This window comes from Arvicanthis niloticus, chromosome 24 (genome assembly GCF_011762505.2).
Source record: "Arvicanthis niloticus isolate mArvNil1 chromosome 24, mArvNil1.pat.X, whole genome shotgun sequence".
Classification (NCBI taxonomy): domain Eukaryota; kingdom Metazoa; phylum Chordata; class Mammalia; order Rodentia; family Muridae; genus Arvicanthis; species Arvicanthis niloticus.
The window spans coordinates 8,064,614-8,082,814 of record NC_133432.1 but is presented as its reverse complement, the minus strand read 5'-3'; the positions used below and the strand labels follow the sequence as shown (position 1 = coordinate 8,082,814).

Genomic DNA, 18,201 nt, shown 5'->3' with positions numbered 1-18,201 from the left:
CCTCCCCCATAACCACGCTGTTTAGGTAAGCTGCATCTCAGGGAGATGTCTTCAGCATGCCGTCAAAGGGAGAATTCTATTTTCTTGTTCATGGAGGCAGCGTCTTGGCCACATGGTAGAGCTGCCACTGGTGTCCCCCTCTCCTTCTGTGCTTGGTTTCAAATGTTTTATTTATTTATTTTGCTTGTTTTTTAATGAGAAAAAAAAAGGACAGAGACAGGCTTTTTCTTTTTTCTTTTCTCCCTTCAATGAAAGCCTCAGTTTCCAATGTTCTTCAGATAACAGAGGCCACTCCTCTGTGCACACACTATACAATGTTAACACTGCCTCCATAAAGCTTCAATTAAGAAAGGCCAAAGAATAGGATGTTGAGTTTCTTTTAAAATAATTTAAAATATATTAACTTTCCTAAGGCAGACTTTGTGTGAGGCGTCTTGAATAGGTAGCTGCTACCGCTGTCAAAGAACGGTGCTTGGAAGGAAGGGCCTTGTCTGTTTTGGGCAGTTGGAACTGGAGGATAAATCCCATTGAGGTTAAGCAGCAGTGACAAACACACGTGACAGCACGAGCCAGTGATGTCAGCACTGACTCCACACAACTAAGACTTGGCTCCACAACTGGGCCACTTAAGAACTCTGGTTCTTAGAGACAATTGAGAGAACACCGTTGTACCTTAATATCTGCTGAGAAAATACAAATAAATATGATGCTGATAAATGGCCATCTGACCATCATGCAGTTGAGGACTACCTCCTCGTATGAGCTGACAGAGTCGCTTGTCACTTCCTACACATGCACACCACTGGGTAAAGGAAAAGAGAAGCCGGCACTAGTGTATTGGTGAGAAGCACAGCCCAGTCCACGTGCAGCTGAGTAAGGAACCCCATGTCAAAGTTCCCCTGACCATGCAGCTGCTGACTGGCAAGAGGCAGCAGGCACTTCCCAGTTAAGGGAGTGTGGACTTGGCCACCACCAGAAAGGCTCTGGTGCCTGCTTGCTTTCATTACCCAAACACCATCCACAACTGCACTTGGCTTCAACACGACTAGACTGACTCACAAAGGCTGCTCACAACGGACGAGGACGAGGTAAGGCCGGCACCACGGACGTGGGATCACTCAGACCTACTCTGCACATGCCATAGGATGAAGGTCCACACTGGTCCAGTGTGGTCTGCCTGGCTCCATCCTAGCCAGTCCCTTGTACTGCTTCTGCTGCAGGAGATGGAGTGGCTGGCACTGCTAGAAAGTCCTGTACGTGAGGAACTCTTTCATCTTCTTGGGGATCGGCAGTGCTAGGACTTGATACGTGGTCAGGAAGCTTCGGAGGGCTTTCCTGCATAAGTGCTTCAGTGAGGATAGGACCCGGGGAGCCGTCCAGAACTGAACATGGCCATCTCTCGTCCTGAAACAACAGAGACCAGTGCTTAGCAGCCCGAGAGCTGTTTTCATTTCAACAGACAGAGGTGGTTCTGGGCTGACCTGAAATGGAGACTCCAGAAGCTAAGTGCGCCCTGACTGGAAAAAGCTGCAAATGCTGGGCAATGACTGCTATTTGGTAGGATTCTTAAAGCCCAGGATGTCACCCATGGCTGTGATCTCAGCTGCTTCATAAGATTAAAGTGGGAAAGAACCCAAAGTCAGGAACTCTAGTGAGTTTTGAGACTGTCCAAAACAACAAAATCACCTTTGATGACATGAGCCTAGCACGAGAAGGTCCTGAGCTCATCCAGTAACAGCCATGTACCAATTACAGATGTGATCTGTAAGTGACCTCAGCTGTAGACTTCCCATATAAAAACTGCATCACCTTATCTTATGCCTCCTTGTGGAATTGGCCATTCAGGTAACATGGACCATATAAAGGTCTCTCCTTGCAGTTACATTGACCACTAACATCTATAACTGACATTACTATTGTAGACACTTTCTTCGTGGCATACACACGAGATACTGCTGTCCATCTGTTCAGTGCAGATACATACCCTGTGGCTATAACTCCACCATGTGGGAAGAATGTGCAGCAAAGACCATTGGTCATAGGAGCAAAGGCAACCGGAGCCTTCAGTTCCAGAGCCCAGATCCTGAGGAGTCTGGATGGGAGAGAAGTGTACATGTGAGCTGGGCTAGGGGCCAGCGAGGGAATGCCTGCCAGTACCAGCAAGTACCAGCTCGAAGGCAGCTGGCTAAGATCGTGCAGTGCCTCCTTACCTGTCATCTGCTACTGTAGCAAGATACAAGCCTTCAGGTGAGAAGCACACAGACCTCAGGGAGCTCATGTGGACATCACTGTCATCTATGGCAGGTTCAAGCTGAGTGTGACTACAAAGAAACAGAGCAGGTCTGGAGTGCTGGCATCCCTTCCCCAGAACCCCACCCACAGGCAGCACAGTAAACGCTCTGGCCAGTACTTGTGTAAAACTGTAGCAACTGCACACTGGAAAACAAGGTCCCTTGAATGCTCCAAGTGTCTCGAGATGTCAGAAGGGTTCCGACACTTCCTTGTGCTAATTTCTTTATGTAAAGTAGGTCAGCTCCACTTAAATGCCACAGTGAAAACCGACTTTTTAAGCGGATCTGTGATAATTATAGAACTACTATCATTTGCTTCTAAAACAACAGAAACGGGAGAAAGTGGAGCAAGCTTGTGAGGGCAGGAGAATTTACAGTGGAGGCCACAGCTTGGATGGGAGTCACTCAGTTAACAGGTGGGTCCAGCCACTGGTGTCGTCTGACTTGAAGAGAACTCAACACAGAAAAAGCACGGAGCCAACTGTGCTCTTCCAGCCAAGCTCTTCCTCCCCATCCCAGGCTCCAAGGTAACGTGCATAACCCTACAAGGTCCTTACTGAAGTGACCTCAGCCTCTCGCCGGTGTAGGGGTCCCACATAATCACACTGGTGTCATACGAAGCTGTAACGAGCAAGGCGGAATCAGGAGAGAAATCACAGGAGACAACACTGCTTTGGTGGCCTTCTAGTTTCCGGATTAGTGTGTAGGACCGCATGCTCCACAGAAAGACCTGCAATAGGACAGAAATGTGTCTGGTGAGGGGCAGAAGCAAGATGCATAGACACTAGTGACAGGCAGAGAAACCCTGGTCTCAGCCAGGGAAAGTCTAGTTCTCTGTTTCTACAGCCCTCCTAGGACCCTTTATGCAGGGTTAAAAAAAAAAAAAAAAAAAAAAGTAAAGATTGCAATGAATTTTAAGAGAGCATAGGCCAGGCTAGCCTACAGAAGGCTGCCTACTCAATATTGCACACTGCTTTCTGACCCCTGCTTGAGATGGGGTAACAGGGTTGAAGGAGACCCCTGCAGTGGCAGCCTGTTCCACTTGAAGCCAAGCCGAGGATCAGATATGAACAGCAGGTCCAGTGGACCAAGCAGCAGCACCCTTCCCAGACTGGCAACGCCTTGCTTAAGAACCTTGGAAATCTGGACCATGACTGCATCTGACCTAGCTCATAACTTTAAACCTTGATGAGACTCATCAAAGTAGGATTTCCTTTTTTATCCTTACAAAACTCGGAGAGGGTGGAGACGAGGCTCAGGAGCGAGCTTTCGGAATACTCCACAGAGCCTGGGCTCCATCCCTGCCCCGCATAAGATGTGCAGGGAGCGGGGGTGGGGTCAGCCTGGGTTATGTTACCCTGTCTCCAAAAACAAAGAAAGGAAAGTGCTTTACTTCCATGATCAAGTTCCTGAGCTATGACAGTAACCCCTTCAAAACTGTCACATCCGACATCAGTTAGGTTACACAAGCAGAAGAGAAACTACCTCTCCAGACTGCCCCGGCTCCAATGTCTTTAGAACACAACAGACCAGCACTACTCTTGTCAGGGTTTGGACTGGAATTCTAATCACATGGAGTCAAACTGGAAAGATTCAAATTCAGGTCTGAGTGGGCTGTAGTTTTTAAAATTCTGGACTCCAAAGGGGAAAAAAAAAGGTCTGAAAATACTGCACTTCACCATTCTGGAAAAAGAACCTCCTCCAGAGATGAAGCACCCACTTCCACATCTTCCTCTCCACGGTCATGTTCATGCTCCAGCCTCTTGAGTGTTGTGTAGGGGGCCAGAGGCAGCCAGCCAATGCTGGGACACACTGGCACACAGACTGCAGCTCAGGTACACACGCACACACGCTGTATACAGGCGTGCACACACACATGCTGTGCACACACACTGGAGGCTTACCGACTTCTCACCAGCTGCAGAGCACAGCATGCTACAGTCAGGGGAGATGGAGCAGCAGTAAACCCACTGTAGATGGCCAGATAACACCTGGATCTGCTTCCCTGCCAGACGAGAACAGAAGACGATCAGCCCTGAGAAATAAAAGGCCAGTAAAACCTAGGTCTCAGCCAGGCAAAAGACCCACATTCTAGTACAGGACAAGAACAACAAGGTGACAACCACTTGGAAATCCACGGGAAAAGGAAGCACCTACAATCTATGAATGCAGTGGCCAAAGAGCCAAGGGCACTGATGCCCTGCAGCTTCCCCTGGTCTGCAGGTGGGGATGGCAAACATGCACAGCACAGAGGACCATCTTTTCAAGACCCAGCACGTTAAGTACTCACACCTGTCCAGGCTTGACAGCCTCTCAAAGCTCCCTATGGAACTCTACTCAAGCACGCAAGCAGGACAGTCATCAGAGGCATGCGCTCTGAGGTCAGAAAACCAGGTTGCGAGTGACACTGTGCTGTGCACTCAGGGTATGGTCAGTGCTGTGCATCACCTTCTCAGGCCTGGACTTTCCCAAGGCTGGCCCACATGAGAATGAGTGAGTCAATGGGTCGTGCGCTCAGCCTGTGGTCCAGAGGAACAGAAACTTCCCCACGTGGGGTATTGCTTAAGGCAAACTGCAATATACAGGAGAAAAGATGAGGAATGAAAGTCTATTCTTGCCAAATGACTCAAAACCCTACGTGTGTGTGTGTTCAGGAGTGTGTTCCCCAGTACAGACACTGGATGGACAGATCCTGGATTCTGGACATGGGTTAGCAATTGCAAGGGCATGTGAAAGATGTGTGTGAGGGAAAGTGGGTAAGAACAGGACGTAGAGGGCTGGAACTCACAGGAGTTCATGGGTCCATGTGGCTCTAAGTGATTAGTCTGTCAGTCAGCTGCTTCTATGGCAACCTCGCTGTCAGAACTGAACGTATTATGCTAAGTCAGGTTAGCAGGACAATGCCTGCTCGCCACTAACACATCTTGCCCTCTCTTGTTGGAAAACGCTACTCAGGACTGGAAAGGTGGCTCAAAGATACTTGCTGCACTTATAGAGGACCCAGGTTTGGTTCTCAGCATCCACATGGCAGCTCACATCCATCTCTAACTCCAGCTCTAAGGAATAGGACACCTCCTTCTGGCCTCTGTGAGTACCAGGGTCATGAATGGTGGGCATACATTCTCAGTGAATACATATACACTTTAAAAACAAAAAAGAACTGGGCAGTGGTGGCGCACGCCCTTAATCCCAGCACTTGGGAGACAGAGGCAGGTGTATTTCTGAGTTCGAGGCCAGCCTGGTCTACAGAGTGAGTTCCAGGACAGCCAGGGCTACACAGAGAAACCTTGTCTCGAAAAACCTTAAAAAAAAAAAAAAGAGAGAGAGAGAGAGAGACACCCCCCAGTCCACCTTTGTTCCACTCACGGTCAGTCACCCCTGCCCCCACAGTCCACTCTCTTCAGCAGGGGGTTTACTGCTCCCTCAAATCTTCCCACCAGGGGTGACCAGGCCTCTAGTCTCAGCATTTGGGAGGAGGAAAAGTTCCAGTGAAGTCCAGGGCCAACCTAGGCTAAGCCATACGGTGACGAGGATCTCTACACACAGCATGAAACATGGCGGAGTCGGAGCTGGGCATAGTGGTGTAAACCCTCAAAGCCAGCTCTTGGAAGGCAGAGGGAGGCAGATCTGTAAGTTGAAGGCCAACTCGGTCTATGCAGAGTTCCAGGGCAGCTAGGAATACATAAGAGAGATGCATCTTCAAAGTCCAGCAGGTGAGGGGCTGGTGGGCAGCTTAGCTGTGCGTTTAACTCGGGTCCTTGCTGGCAGGCCCATCTGAGCTGCTCGGGCTCAAGCTCCCGGATCAGACAGAGACCGGAAATGGGGAGTGTCTCTTAGTGAGTGAGGAGTCTGAATGAGGACACTCCAAACACCTCTGGACCTGCTTATCTACAAGTTGCTATGGACTGTGGGGACCCACAAAATTCATAGGATGCAAACACAATCTCTAAGAGATGGCATTTGGAATGGGGTCCTTGGGAATGGGAGTAGTGCTTTATGCAAGAAAGCACACCTAGAGAGCCGTGAGTGTCTTGTGACAGAGCCATCTATGGGCTGGGGTGAGCTCCCGTCACTAGCCACAGGCTGGCTCCTTAGTCTAAGACTTCCCAGCCTCCAGCACAGAAGCAGCTGCCTGCTGCTGAGGCTCCAGGCATGGCGTGTCCCACGGAAGCCATGTTAGGGCCAGGCAGCTGCTGGCAATGAATGAGCACTCTCACTGCTAAGACGGTAGGAGAAACGCCCCATAGCGAGAGGCAGGATGGCCGCCACAGCATGGCGCTGGCCAAGTCTCACTGTTGGGGAATGCACCACTTGCAGGACTGCCTCCTTTGCCATTTTTTTCTCTTTACCATGTGAGTTCTGGAGATGGAACTCAGGTTATCATGCTGAGGAGGAAGGTGCTTGACATGAAAGATGAAGGCAGCAGTCAGCACAGGACCAAGTGGCTCAGCCCCTCCCCCCTACCGTGTTTATTTAGGTCCCAAATGCGAAGAGTCTTATCCCGGGATGCAGAGACCAAAATCAAACTGCCACTGGGTGTGAAACTCAGATCTCTCACGACGTCTTGGTGGCCAGAAAGATTCAGAAGCAGGAGCCCTGGAGGGAACAGGTCAGTGTAAGGTGAAGGCAGGCTCCTTGGCTGGTGACCACTCATCAGCCCACTGGCAGTAAGTGGGGCCTGACCACACGTCAAGAGCACACCACCCTGGACCTAGTACTAGCTAGAAAGACCTACCTGTCTGTACCTCCCAAATCTTGATCTGTCCATCGTTGAGACCTGTGGCCAGGATCAGGCAAGAGACATCAGGCGCCTGGGTATGGTGTCGTGCCCAGAGTTTCCTGCTGGGTGGAGAGGGCCATGGGCTGAAGGCCAACCCCCACACAATCTGGCCACAGTCCAGCGTCTTCTCCTTCAGACTGCCCCGTCCTTTTGGGTCATTCTTGCTGCTTCGGCTTTTGGCTTCGAATCCTTTAGGGATACTGGGCAGAGCAGACATTTCTGAATGAATCTACGACTGTAAAGGTCAACCACCTTGCCAGCCAGACTTCCAGTTACTAGAAGTCACTCCGGCATCCGATGGACTCTGGAACAGCCTCCATTCCTTTTGGGATTTGTGGGACACGGGCTTTACCTCTTTGGCTCATCCAACTTGCAGCAGCCCTGAACTGGGGTGGCCTGCGCGCGCGCGCGCGCACACACACACGCACACACACACATATTTTTATGCAAATCTTTATTCCTGAAAGTCATGTGCATGACTACTGGTGGACAGCAGGGAATGTTCACTCTCAGAAGCATTTCCTAATAGAATGGGGCAGGAACAGGACTCTGTTGTGTAACTGGCTGTCTTAGAACTTTCTATGTAGACCACCTGCCTCTGCCTACTGCGTGCTCTGTCTGACTAAAGGCATGCTTCACCACGGCTGGCTAATAGAATTTTTTTAAAATGTCTAACAGCTGGGTGTGGGGGCTCACACTTCTAATCCCAGCACTTGGATCTCTGGGAGTCTGAGGCCAGCCTGGTCTATATACTAAGTTCCAGGACAATGAGGGCCATACAGACCCTGTCTCGGAAAACTAAATGTATAAACTATTCTAGGCTGGACTGGAGCTCAGATAGAGTCCCTTTCTCTCACAGGCAAGGTCCTAGACTGGGTCACCAGTCGCACCAATACACAAATAACCCCTAACAAGAATATAACGGTGCCAGTACCAATTAAGTTAGCTCACGAAATGCAAAAAACAACAAGAAATCCAGAAATAAATAATGAAAAGTACTCAGCCTGGGGCCATAGCTGTGTGACAGAGTCCTTATACAGAGGCCTGGTCCAAGGTCTAGCACAGGACAGAACAACCAGACTTTAACCACAGTAAACAAGTCACTAGGAACAGCTGTGTACTCACTTCTGAGACAGTCCCATGGGCCGTATCACACGTTCTGTTCCACTGTACATGCCTATCTCAGGCAATCCCGTGACTGTACATGGCAGCCATTACCACACCCATGGTGGTGTGGCTTGTTTTGCTGTCTGTATTGGTTTAGTAGGGATGGCACCCAGAGCATCACACGCTCAGGAAGAAGCCTCTCTCCTCCCCCCCCCCGCCCCCCCAACGCTGAGCTGCATCCTATTCCAGAGCCTTGCTCAGTGGCTCAGGCTATTTCCCTGCCTCAGCCTCACTAGCAGCTGTAGTGACGAGGCACTGTCGTGCCTGGCTGCTTTAAAAAGAAGTCATCAGCTTGTACCGCATCGGATGATCGTTCTTCAAAACCTGTGCTATCTCCCCAGACGGTAACTTCTCATTTAATGTACTAGTGAATATGTTTCTTGCTTTGGTAAATAACACAGAAAAAAAGACTAACATTCAAACAGCCCTCCCCTGTTTTCTTGGTTATCAAAAGAAGGCTGTGTTTGCCTGCAAGGATGTATGTAATCAACAGTATGAAGACTCTAGAGGGAAACAGCAAGAGAACAAAACAACAAAGACTTTAGACAACAAGCTGACCCTAGACTCCAACCCAGACACAAAGAGTCTCTAACTCTATTTACAAATGTAACGAGGCATTCAGACAGAGAATGGCCTTGACCTTCCCTTCCTGTTACAGAGGACACTAATCCAACTCACCTTTCCAGGTGAAGCCATTCAGGAGGCAGCCCACCACCAGTTACCTCAGAGGCCCCCACTTTGGACAGTTCAAGGATTCTTGGGAATTGAATTGTCCAGGAAGTGAGGACTGTGTAACTCACACCTTCCTCCCCAGCAGTGTTGGGCTGTCCTAGGACAATCAGGACTCTTGGTGGCATTACCAGTATCAAGGCAACAGTTTCCCATGAAATGTACCTAAGCATTACTGGTGAGAAATGCCAGGAGCCTCCAGAGCAAGCTTCCTGTACTTCAGGGTTCTCTGCCTCTGTTCAGTGCCAAATGAAGATTTACAATAAATACATGCATACAGGGCGAATAAATAAATACATTCAGACTCAACTGAATCAATAAATAACTCAAGACCAGGAGAAACACTGGCACAGGAAACTACAAACTAGGTTAGAAAACCAAAGAAAAACAAACAGAAAAGAAACAAAGATCCTGTTAGAGATCTGAGGAGGAGGGATTCTCTGAAGGAAGGACTCAGAGATCCATTAGCACAGGAAAAAGGCTCAGGTAGCAGGAAGGAAACGCAAATCAGACTCCACCTCACACCAGGAGTGCCGGGCTGGAACAAAGAGAGGACCAGAGTCAAGGGTCTCAAGGAAGCCTTGAATTTCAAATCTGAAGACTCTGTTGGGGTCACATAAAACAGTCCCACCACTGTGGGAAACAGCGTCCACTCCCTCAGTCTAACACTGAACAAACTTGCCTACATAGATGTGTCCAAACACATTCAGAGCAGATAAGATAAAAAACCTGTCAACTGAGTCAGGCATCTCACACTACTACATCGTCACTGCACAGGAAACAAAAGTGAGCAGTGGTGTACACACACGCATGCGCGTGCACACACACCCACACACTTGAACTGCCAGGTATTATGTGGAGCTGTATTAAGAGAGTCCCATGCAGAAATATCCCAAGAAAAAGCCCTGGACAGGCGAGCCTACAGTGACAGCACAAGTCACAATGGTTGCTGGGCCAAAGCTGTGGAGGACAATGGAGACAGGTCTCTGAGGACGTGACTGCTCTAGAACTGATTGTGGTGGCAGGTGCACAGTTCTGTGAAGATGCTGCACTGCACACTCTTTGTAGTTTTTAAGGCGGAGTCTCACCTAGTGCAGGCTATCCTCCACCTTGTGGTCCTCTTGCCCCCATCTCCCCAGAAGTGATTACAAGATCACGGAGAGCACAGCCAGTGCCATTTACTTCATGGACAAGCTGTATGTATGGGGTATCACTTCTAGCTCAATAAAGCTGTTCAAAGATTCAGTATGAAGCCAACACACTCTCTCCAGACCAGGTTCCCTGGGTCCAGAATGTGGAGTTTTGGGTTTTCATGACCAAGCCCTCAAGTGTTCAGACCTCCTTTGCCCACCTAATCTTGGAAAAGACTCCCAAAGAGCAGGGACAGTCTGGAAAGGTACCCAGTTCCCCCACAGACCTCCTTCATCCCCCACAGTATAAAGAGGACTTACAATTGTTCCTCTAAGGGCCAGGGGACCAGCTTGACCACGCAGTGTCCTTGAGACCAGGCGAACCAGGAACCATCTGGAGAGAAGGCCACACTCCAGGTTTCACAGCTTGACTTCCAATCAAACTGGTGGGGGCGGCCAGGCTTGAGTTCAGCCAGCAGCAGGGGTTCCTCTGGGAAAGGAGAGATCATACTTCAGTCCACTCTCCCGGCCTGACCACCAGACTGGGGAAGCTGCTGTCTGCCCAAGAGGGAGGGAGAGAGTTGTTAAATGACCTAGGGCAGTAACAGTAGCCACAGGCTACATTCCACTGTGGTTACTCAGTGGCAACCCTCCCCAGTGTGACTCAGAGCAACTCGGTGTGGTGGACTTGGTGAATGAAGTCTCCTTTCCCTGTGAGTGCCTAAGCAGGAAGAAAGTGAGAGGCAACTGTGTCTCCAGTGAATGCTCTTCAAAAGGAACCTCAAAAGGAACCTGGGTGCCTTCAATTCAAGGGTTCCTTCTCATGCCCAGATCTCTCCTCGCTTCCTTCTAGAACAGACTTACTGGCTCCACTTCGTACTTCACACAGTCCTCTTAGCCCTGGTTTAACCTGATCTAAGTGACTACTAAGTCATTCTTGTAGCCCCAGGGACCCTGCCAAAGCTGAAGACACACAGCAAATCTGTCCCAAGGCTCCCAACTGCCTGCGCTGGGTCTGCACCACAGCCCAGCACTAAGCCCTTCAGCAAGCCGCTTTTCCTTTGCCCAGGCCTGCCCTGTGGAGTCGAAGCCCCTTTCCCATTCACATCCCGTTCATTTTCTAAGAATTGCACCTAGGTCTACTGACAGGCAGCACCCCAACTTCCTACTATCAAAAGAACCCAAACCTGTTGGGGGCCAGCACTGAAGCATTTTCTGTACCACCAAGATGACTGCACCTCGCTCTCCAGGAGTTCCTTCTAAGAGTGGGCAGTGTTAGTTAAACCCAGCCACAGTTCCTCTAAGCGCCATGGCTGACTGTAAGTCAGCCTGGAAAATGAGTGCTTTTAACCTTTTGTGCACACCCACCCACTTTAGCAGTTCTGGGATTTAACACTCTCTGTGAAAATAATGTGCTTCTTACAAGTTATGCTATGTGTATGGGTTCTGCCTGCATGTACATTGGTATTGTATGTATGCAGTTTCCATAAAGTCAAGAAAAGGGAGTTAGCGCCTCTGGAAGGTAAGCTACCATGGGTACTGAGAATTCAACCCAGGTCCTCTAAGAGAGCAACCAACGCTCTTAACTGAGTTACCTCTCCAAGACTCCTCAGAAAGTAATTTAAACAAGCTATATTTCATATATTTCAAAGCCTGCTTTTATGTGTGTTCTCATATTTAGGCCTCAAAGAAATCAACATACACCTTACAATGAGGAACTTTTCCTAGTTAGAGGACTAGCATCTTTTCTAGGTGCATATAACATTTGGTTTCGCACCCCAAGACAAGGGACTGAGGTGCATGTTTTACATATCAAAGCAGACCTGGCCTCCAGGTTCTCCCAGCATCCCTCGTTCCCTACCTGGCACACCCTGCCCCCAACCTTGAACTTTCCAGCCCAGAGGGTGAACTGCCCTTTCCTAGAGGCTCCTCCCTGTATAATCCAGACATTTTGGGGGGGTCTGTCGGTCTGTCTGTGTCTGTCTGTGTCTGTCTCTGTCTGTCTGTCTCTGTCTCTGTCTCTCTTCTCCTTTCCCCCTCCCCATGGCCTCAATCCTTGGGTCCAGTGAACTTTCCCATTGGAGAGCAGCTTCCTAATAAACCTGCCTTTAATCTAATCTAATCTAGCTTGAACGGACTCATTTCCTGGGTGGAGAAATGATCTGTCACAGAATCCATGCAATCCAAGGTTAACATGATCTTGGTGAAACACAAGGTAATGATTAACATATAAAACATACATTTTCTGCTATGTATATAATAGGAAAATCCATACATGTATCTTTTTAAGAACGTACATGATTGTGTGTATGTGGCATAAACAAATGCCATAGGGCATGTGGAGGAAGAGGTCTGAGGGCAGTTTTCAGGAACCAGTTCTCTCCTACCATGAGTCTGAAGGACTAAACCGATTTTTGTGGCAAGTGCTTTAAAAGCCCACTGGGTGATCTCACTGAACCAACAAGTATGTTACGGTTAAAATTTAAAACCCTGGCACCCAATCTGTCTTGTTGTTATGGGGCCGCCATGTTCCTTGGACTAGCCAAGACTGCCACCATGAGCAGCAGTGTTCTCACCACTGCTGCCAAAAGCAATGGCCCTGGCACCCACGAGATACCATCGTGGGAGATGCGGTACCTGGTAGAAATGACTCTAAACCTTAATTATTAACCAAAGGCTTTATATATTTAGAAATGCTCAATTAACAATTTGCCCACACAATTAGAGTTGTTTCCCAATATCTAACCTTATGATATAAATCGTTATCCAGGACCGTCCTGGACCAGTGTGTGGTTCTCCATGGCTCCTACATCTCTCCTCTCGCTCCTCCTCTTCCTTCTCCTCTTCCTCTCCTTCCCACACCTCACTCTGCCTCTCATACAGCTCAATCGCCAAACTTTATTACAAATGTAGTGGGAAAATAGCCCGCTACAAAGATATATCTTATCTCATAAAATATGCTGCTAGAAATTCAAACATCAAATAGTATCTTAATGCATCATATCTTGGCTTTATAAAGAAAACATTCATTGCTTAAGATGAATGGAGATAATAGGTTTTAATACATCAAGCCTAAATGCTGTGTGTGTGTGTGTGTGTGTGTGTGTGTGTGTGTGTGTATACACATACATAGTCAAACGGCTCCTGCGGAGGTGTGTTTGTGTTTGTATCTGGAATCCTCTCATGTACACAAACTGTGTGAGCATCACTTTGTGGACATGAGCCTATCCTGGCCTCAGTGTCAACATAAGGCTGGCAAACTGCATCCATCCCGGTACACTCACACCTGACTCACTTCCTCCCACACATCGCCACTCTTCTGATCCAATGGCACTGATGGCACTCTACACGAAATAAAAGGGCTCAGCCTCCACTTCTCTCACTGCCCAGGCCAAATCCCTGTCAAGTTCCATCAGGTCAGTCTCCCAAATCCTCAGCAAGCCTTCCTTCCTATACCTATGGCTACTTCTTGACTCTGTCCAGCAGCACGTGTTGCCTGGCCGGCCAGGCCATCTTCTCACTGCTCTCTGGGCTCTGCTCTGGCTCCTGCTCGTCTGTTCTCCTTACTTCTTAGCCTGCAGTCTCTCTTACCCTGATACTGCCCTCAGCTCCTGCAGTACCAGGCCCCTGTTCTCTCCCATCTGACTAAGCTCAGTTAGTCCCAACCTCAGGACTTTGTGCCAACTGTCCCCTGTTCCCTTCCCAGGACGGCCTCTCCATGGCTGCCCCTTATCTTCACTGTGTCTGGCTCAAAGGACAACTCCCTCTGGCCCGGGATCCAGTGCCTTCACAACTCCGCATTAACTCCTTTCCAGAACTCCTCACTGAGGAGGCCCCCCTACTCCCCAAGCACTAGGAGGTCTGTTCACAGCAAATCTTGTAAGTTTGTTCCCATTGCAAGCTGTCAGGCTACCAAGAGATACTTGTGACAAACAGACATGCAATACCACTAAGACATAGGAAGTGCAGCCCATTAGACTACCAAGGTGCTTATGCCGTCCATCGTTCACGAGAAAGTCTTAAACCCTAGCCCTGCCCAGAAGCCACACTCTATTTCTGGGATTTGGGGGTTTCGTCTTTTGCTATTTCAGATCAGGAATTTAGATCCTAAAAGAAGAAACAAGTCTCGTCTCCTGGAGTCTGGGCTCAAACTAAACTTGGCTATTGGAAAACAAAACCATAATTAGTGCAGAAGTTCAAAACAAACCAAGCAGAACTGGGAAGATCCAGCTTCATCTGAGATGGTACCTCCACGACCCTGTGGCTGGGTGAGGGCTTTGTTAAATTAATATGCACTGCATACTTTCTGGACACCACGTGACACATGGCTACAAGGAAAAACTGACATACAGGGAGGGAAAGGCTCGTGAAGCTAATGAGCGCACGCACTCCTTCACATTCTTCGCATTTTTCTCCACGAGGACTCTCTTGAAAACCTGTCAGCAATTTTCAAGTACATAACTGTTATTAACTGTAGCCATTATCCTAGCTAAGTGAGGTTCTGTAACCTTTGACCGACATTCCCCTAACCCTTCCAGGTTTCCCAACTAAACAAGGGATATGTACAGTAGGCAGAACGGAAGAATTATCAAAGCCTCTTCCGAACAAGGAAACCCCCTTTAACAGAGGTGGAGGCAGGAACACAGCTGGCAACAAGCTCAGAGATCCATCCATCCTGCCCCGCCGCCCGCCCGCCCGCCTGCCTGCCAGAGGGTCTTTGCATTGCTAGGCTGGTCCATCAGCCTGGAAAGTTTTGACTGGCTGCTCCATGATAATAAGCAGGGCTCTGTGTCCATGTCACCTTCTTGGTGACATTCCTAACTCACCAGGGTGACAAAGTCACTGTCCTTTAGCTTTCTTTACACTAGGGGATTCTGGGTTGCATTTGTGGTTAGCATGCATCTGGGGTCTATTTTCTCCTCAAACCACTGTGCCTGTCTGTTACTAGTCACCAGCCACAAGCAGTGACTGAGCCCCTGATCTATTAAGCATATAATACATATAAGCATATAATATATATTGCCAGATCTATTAAGACTATAATACATGAACTGGAGAGATGGCTCAGCAGTTAAGAGCACGTGTTACTCTAGCCGAGGACCTGTGCTCGATTCCCAGCACCCAAATGGTAGCTCACAATTGTCTCTAACTCTTGTTTGGGGGGGAGGGGGGGGATCTGATGCTTTTACCTGGCCTCTGCAGAGACACCAGGTACATGCATGATGGTGGACAGACATACATGCAGGCAAAACACTCACACACATAGAATATACAAAAGCAAATCTAAGAATGTTTTTTAAAAATTATAAAGTACACACCACACTGTAAAATCTTAGTGGTAGAAATGGCTCAGTTGTTACAGCGTATGGGAGGTTTTGCTGTGCCATTCCCAGAACCACCTGGTGGCTCACAACCATCTGTAACTTGGTACAAAGGCTCCGACGCCCTCTTCTGGGCCCCTCAGGTACTTCATGCACCACGTGGTGCAGAAATACTGGCAGTTAAAACGACCACACAGAAAGTCTTCAGTCTCCAAAACATTCCTATAATTTTTGTTTCATCACATAAGTGAATCAATTTGAAATATTTTAGATATGTTATCCCTTTACATCTCAACTGTTTCTCCTTCTACGTTTAAATTACATATTGCTATCATATTACTATGGGCCAGCAAGGACCTAGAGGGTACCCAGCACATACCAGATACTCAATAAGTATTTGTTGAATGAATAAATTAATTATAACCACCGTTCTACTTTTTTCTATTTCTAATCTCCTTACAATAGACATTCAGTTTGAAAAGAGGGTAAAACTCTGGCCTAGTCTGGCCTTTTTAACAGTAGCTTGGCAGCTCCCAACAGCTCGGCCTGCACCCTTACAACGCAGCCCGTCAATCACTAGGAAAAAAACAAAAAAACAAAAAACAAAACCAAAACTCTGTAGTGGAACAGATTCCGGTTAAAAAAAGGAGTCTGGTCACAGATTGCTTTGAGATACAACTTTGAGGCATCAATGGAAATGAGAACGGAAGCTATACAGAAGAAAACAGTAGGGGCCATTTAAACAGAATTCTATGGGGAAGACACTGAAAGGCTTTAATCTAGATGGAAACCCGGGAGAAGAGCTGCCGCGACACCTTTCCCTGAAAGCCTGGCTCCTGCAAACAAAGAAATGTCATTTCCTAAATGCAAAGGGGACACCACCCCAGGGAATACCCGACTTTCAAACAACCCACCCGGCACTGCAAGCCTTCGGGTGCATCCGAGTCCTCCAGACCTAGGTGAAGCTACAACTTCCCTGGAACAAGTCTGAGCCCTAGGCCTTGACTCCTGAAATTCCCCTACGGAAACTGCCTTTAAGCTCCGGTATTTGAGGACCCTGGAGTCTGGCAACAGACCCCACAACCCACGCCACTATTGCGTGAGCAGGACACAGGGACAAGGGCCCTGCGGGGAGAAGCCCCGGGGGGCTGCAGGTCTAGCCATCCCTAGCATCTCCGCGCTTTCCAGGCGGCCAGCAAGTTCATCCCGTGCTCTCGCTTTTAGCTTTCGTGGTGACAGCTGTGGACAAGGACAGGATCAAGACTGGACCTCACCCCATTAGGGTGTCGGGTCCTACGTGTCACCCCGGGGCAGCGTCCCGGGCCCCACCCCGTTCCCAGGCACCCACCCAGCGGCCGCCGCTACTACCGAGCCGCGGTGGGCGCCGAGGCCCGGAGCCCAGCTGTGGCGCAGGCGACCCGGGCCCGGAGCCCTCGCAATGGGCTCGGGGAATGCGACCGCCCGCCCTCTCCGGTCCCCGCGGCGGCAGGAGGCCGGCAGGCGCCGCTGACAGCGAAAGTGAAACAAAGCTGCGCTCCCGCCTCGGTCGCCGCCCCGCCGCGGCCGCACTCACCTCCGGCCTCCATGAGGACGCGCGGCCCGCCCCAGGCGGCGGGCGCCTCAGCCCCCAGGGCCGCGGGCCTTCATTCCGCGCCCGCGCCGCCCGCCCCCGCCCCGCCGCGGCCGCGCCCGCCGCCGCCGCCGCCGCCCGCAGAGGCCATCAGCTGCTTCCCGTCACATGGCGGCCGGCGGGGGCGGGGCCGGGGCGGGGAGCGCGCAGGGGAGCGCGGAGCTGCAAGGGAGCAGGGGGCCCGGGGAACGCCGCCGAGCTTTGGGGAACGCCGGGCCGAGGGAACGGGAGGCGAGGGGAACGCCGAGCCGAGGGGACATGAAACGCGGGGGAACGCCGGGACTGAGGGGACACGGGGCGGGAGGAACGCCGGGCCGAGGGGAAGGGGTGCTGAGGGGACACAGAGCCGGAGGAACACGGGGCCGGGGGAATGCTGGACTGAGGGGAACCCTGGACCAAGGGGAGGCGAAGCGGGGGAGCACCGGACTGAAGGGATGCGGGGTCGGGGGAACGCTGGACTGATGGGACACGGAGCCGGAGGAAGCGGGGCTGAGGGGACAACGAGGTGGGGGGAAAACACTGGGCTGAGCAGCTAAGGAGACGTGGGGATGTGGGGGACACGAAGCTGATGGGACGCGGGAATAAAACCCGAGTCCGGGCAAGATGGGGGTGGGGGGTCTCTGAGAGCATCTAAAGTGGAAGCCCGGAATTCGAGCGAGTAAAGATGGAGGGAGGGGGTAAGGGCTGGGGATGGCACGGAGAAACCTAAGGGGCATCTCGAGGCTCCGGGAAGCTGCCGGGGCCACGATGCTGAGTGTTGACTATTAAGTCAGGCGGAAGGAGCTGGGAATTTCATGCGGGGGCTGGAATGCTGGCCTTGACAACAGCCCTGAGAGGGAGGGGTGCTGGAGAGCCCGGCCTGGAAAGCCAAGGGGAGGGACGACAGGGGACATGAGGTCAAGGCTAACCTCCCCCCAACCCCCCACGAGGTTCTCCCCTGCATGTCCGCAGATGCTGGCACCTTGGGTCCTGGCCCTGTTTACATCAGGTGGATTTAACTTGGAGGCAGGGTAGGAGAAAAGAGGGTTTTTAGTAATTGCTTTAGTTCCTGTAGTTGTTCCTGGCTATCCCCCGGTAGTCTCCTGTCACCACCCCACCCCCATACTCAAGGTCGCTCCAGTCCCTTTTCCTGTTCCCAGCCTGGACTTTTTTT

At 50.3% G+C, this 18,201-nt stretch overlaps 1 protein-coding gene across 4 annotated transcripts; it reads right to left on the bottom strand.

Annotated features, from left to right (window-relative positions):
* Window positions 1-222: 222 nt before the first annotated feature.
* On the bottom strand, window positions 223-17,114 carry Wsb2 (WD repeat and SOCS box containing 2). 4 transcript variants are annotated; one of them, XM_076922579.1, is made up of 9 exons: window positions 16,992-17,114; window positions 10,419-10,587; window positions 7,027-7,271; window positions 6,756-6,887; window positions 4,196-4,326; window positions 2,849-3,021; window positions 2,211-2,321; window positions 1,985-2,092; window positions 223-1,404 (listed from the first exon to the last, which is right to left on the bottom strand). In XM_076922579.1, exons 1-9 carry the CDS (start codon window positions 17,002-17,004, stop codon window positions 1,242-1,244), a joined length of 1,245 nt encoding a protein of 414 aa, XP_076778694.1. In that variant the 5' UTR covers window positions 17,005-17,114; the 3' UTR covers window positions 223-1,241. The 4 variants fall into 4 exon arrangements, with proteins under 4 accessions (XP_076778694.1, XP_076778696.1, XP_076778695.1 ...); XM_076922581.1 differs by having other exon boundaries at window positions 4,196-4,296; XM_076922580.1 differs by lacking the exon at window positions 16,992-17,114 and having other exon boundaries at window positions 4,196-4,296; window positions 10,419-10,606.
* Window positions 17,115-18,201: the final 1,087 nt, after the last annotated feature.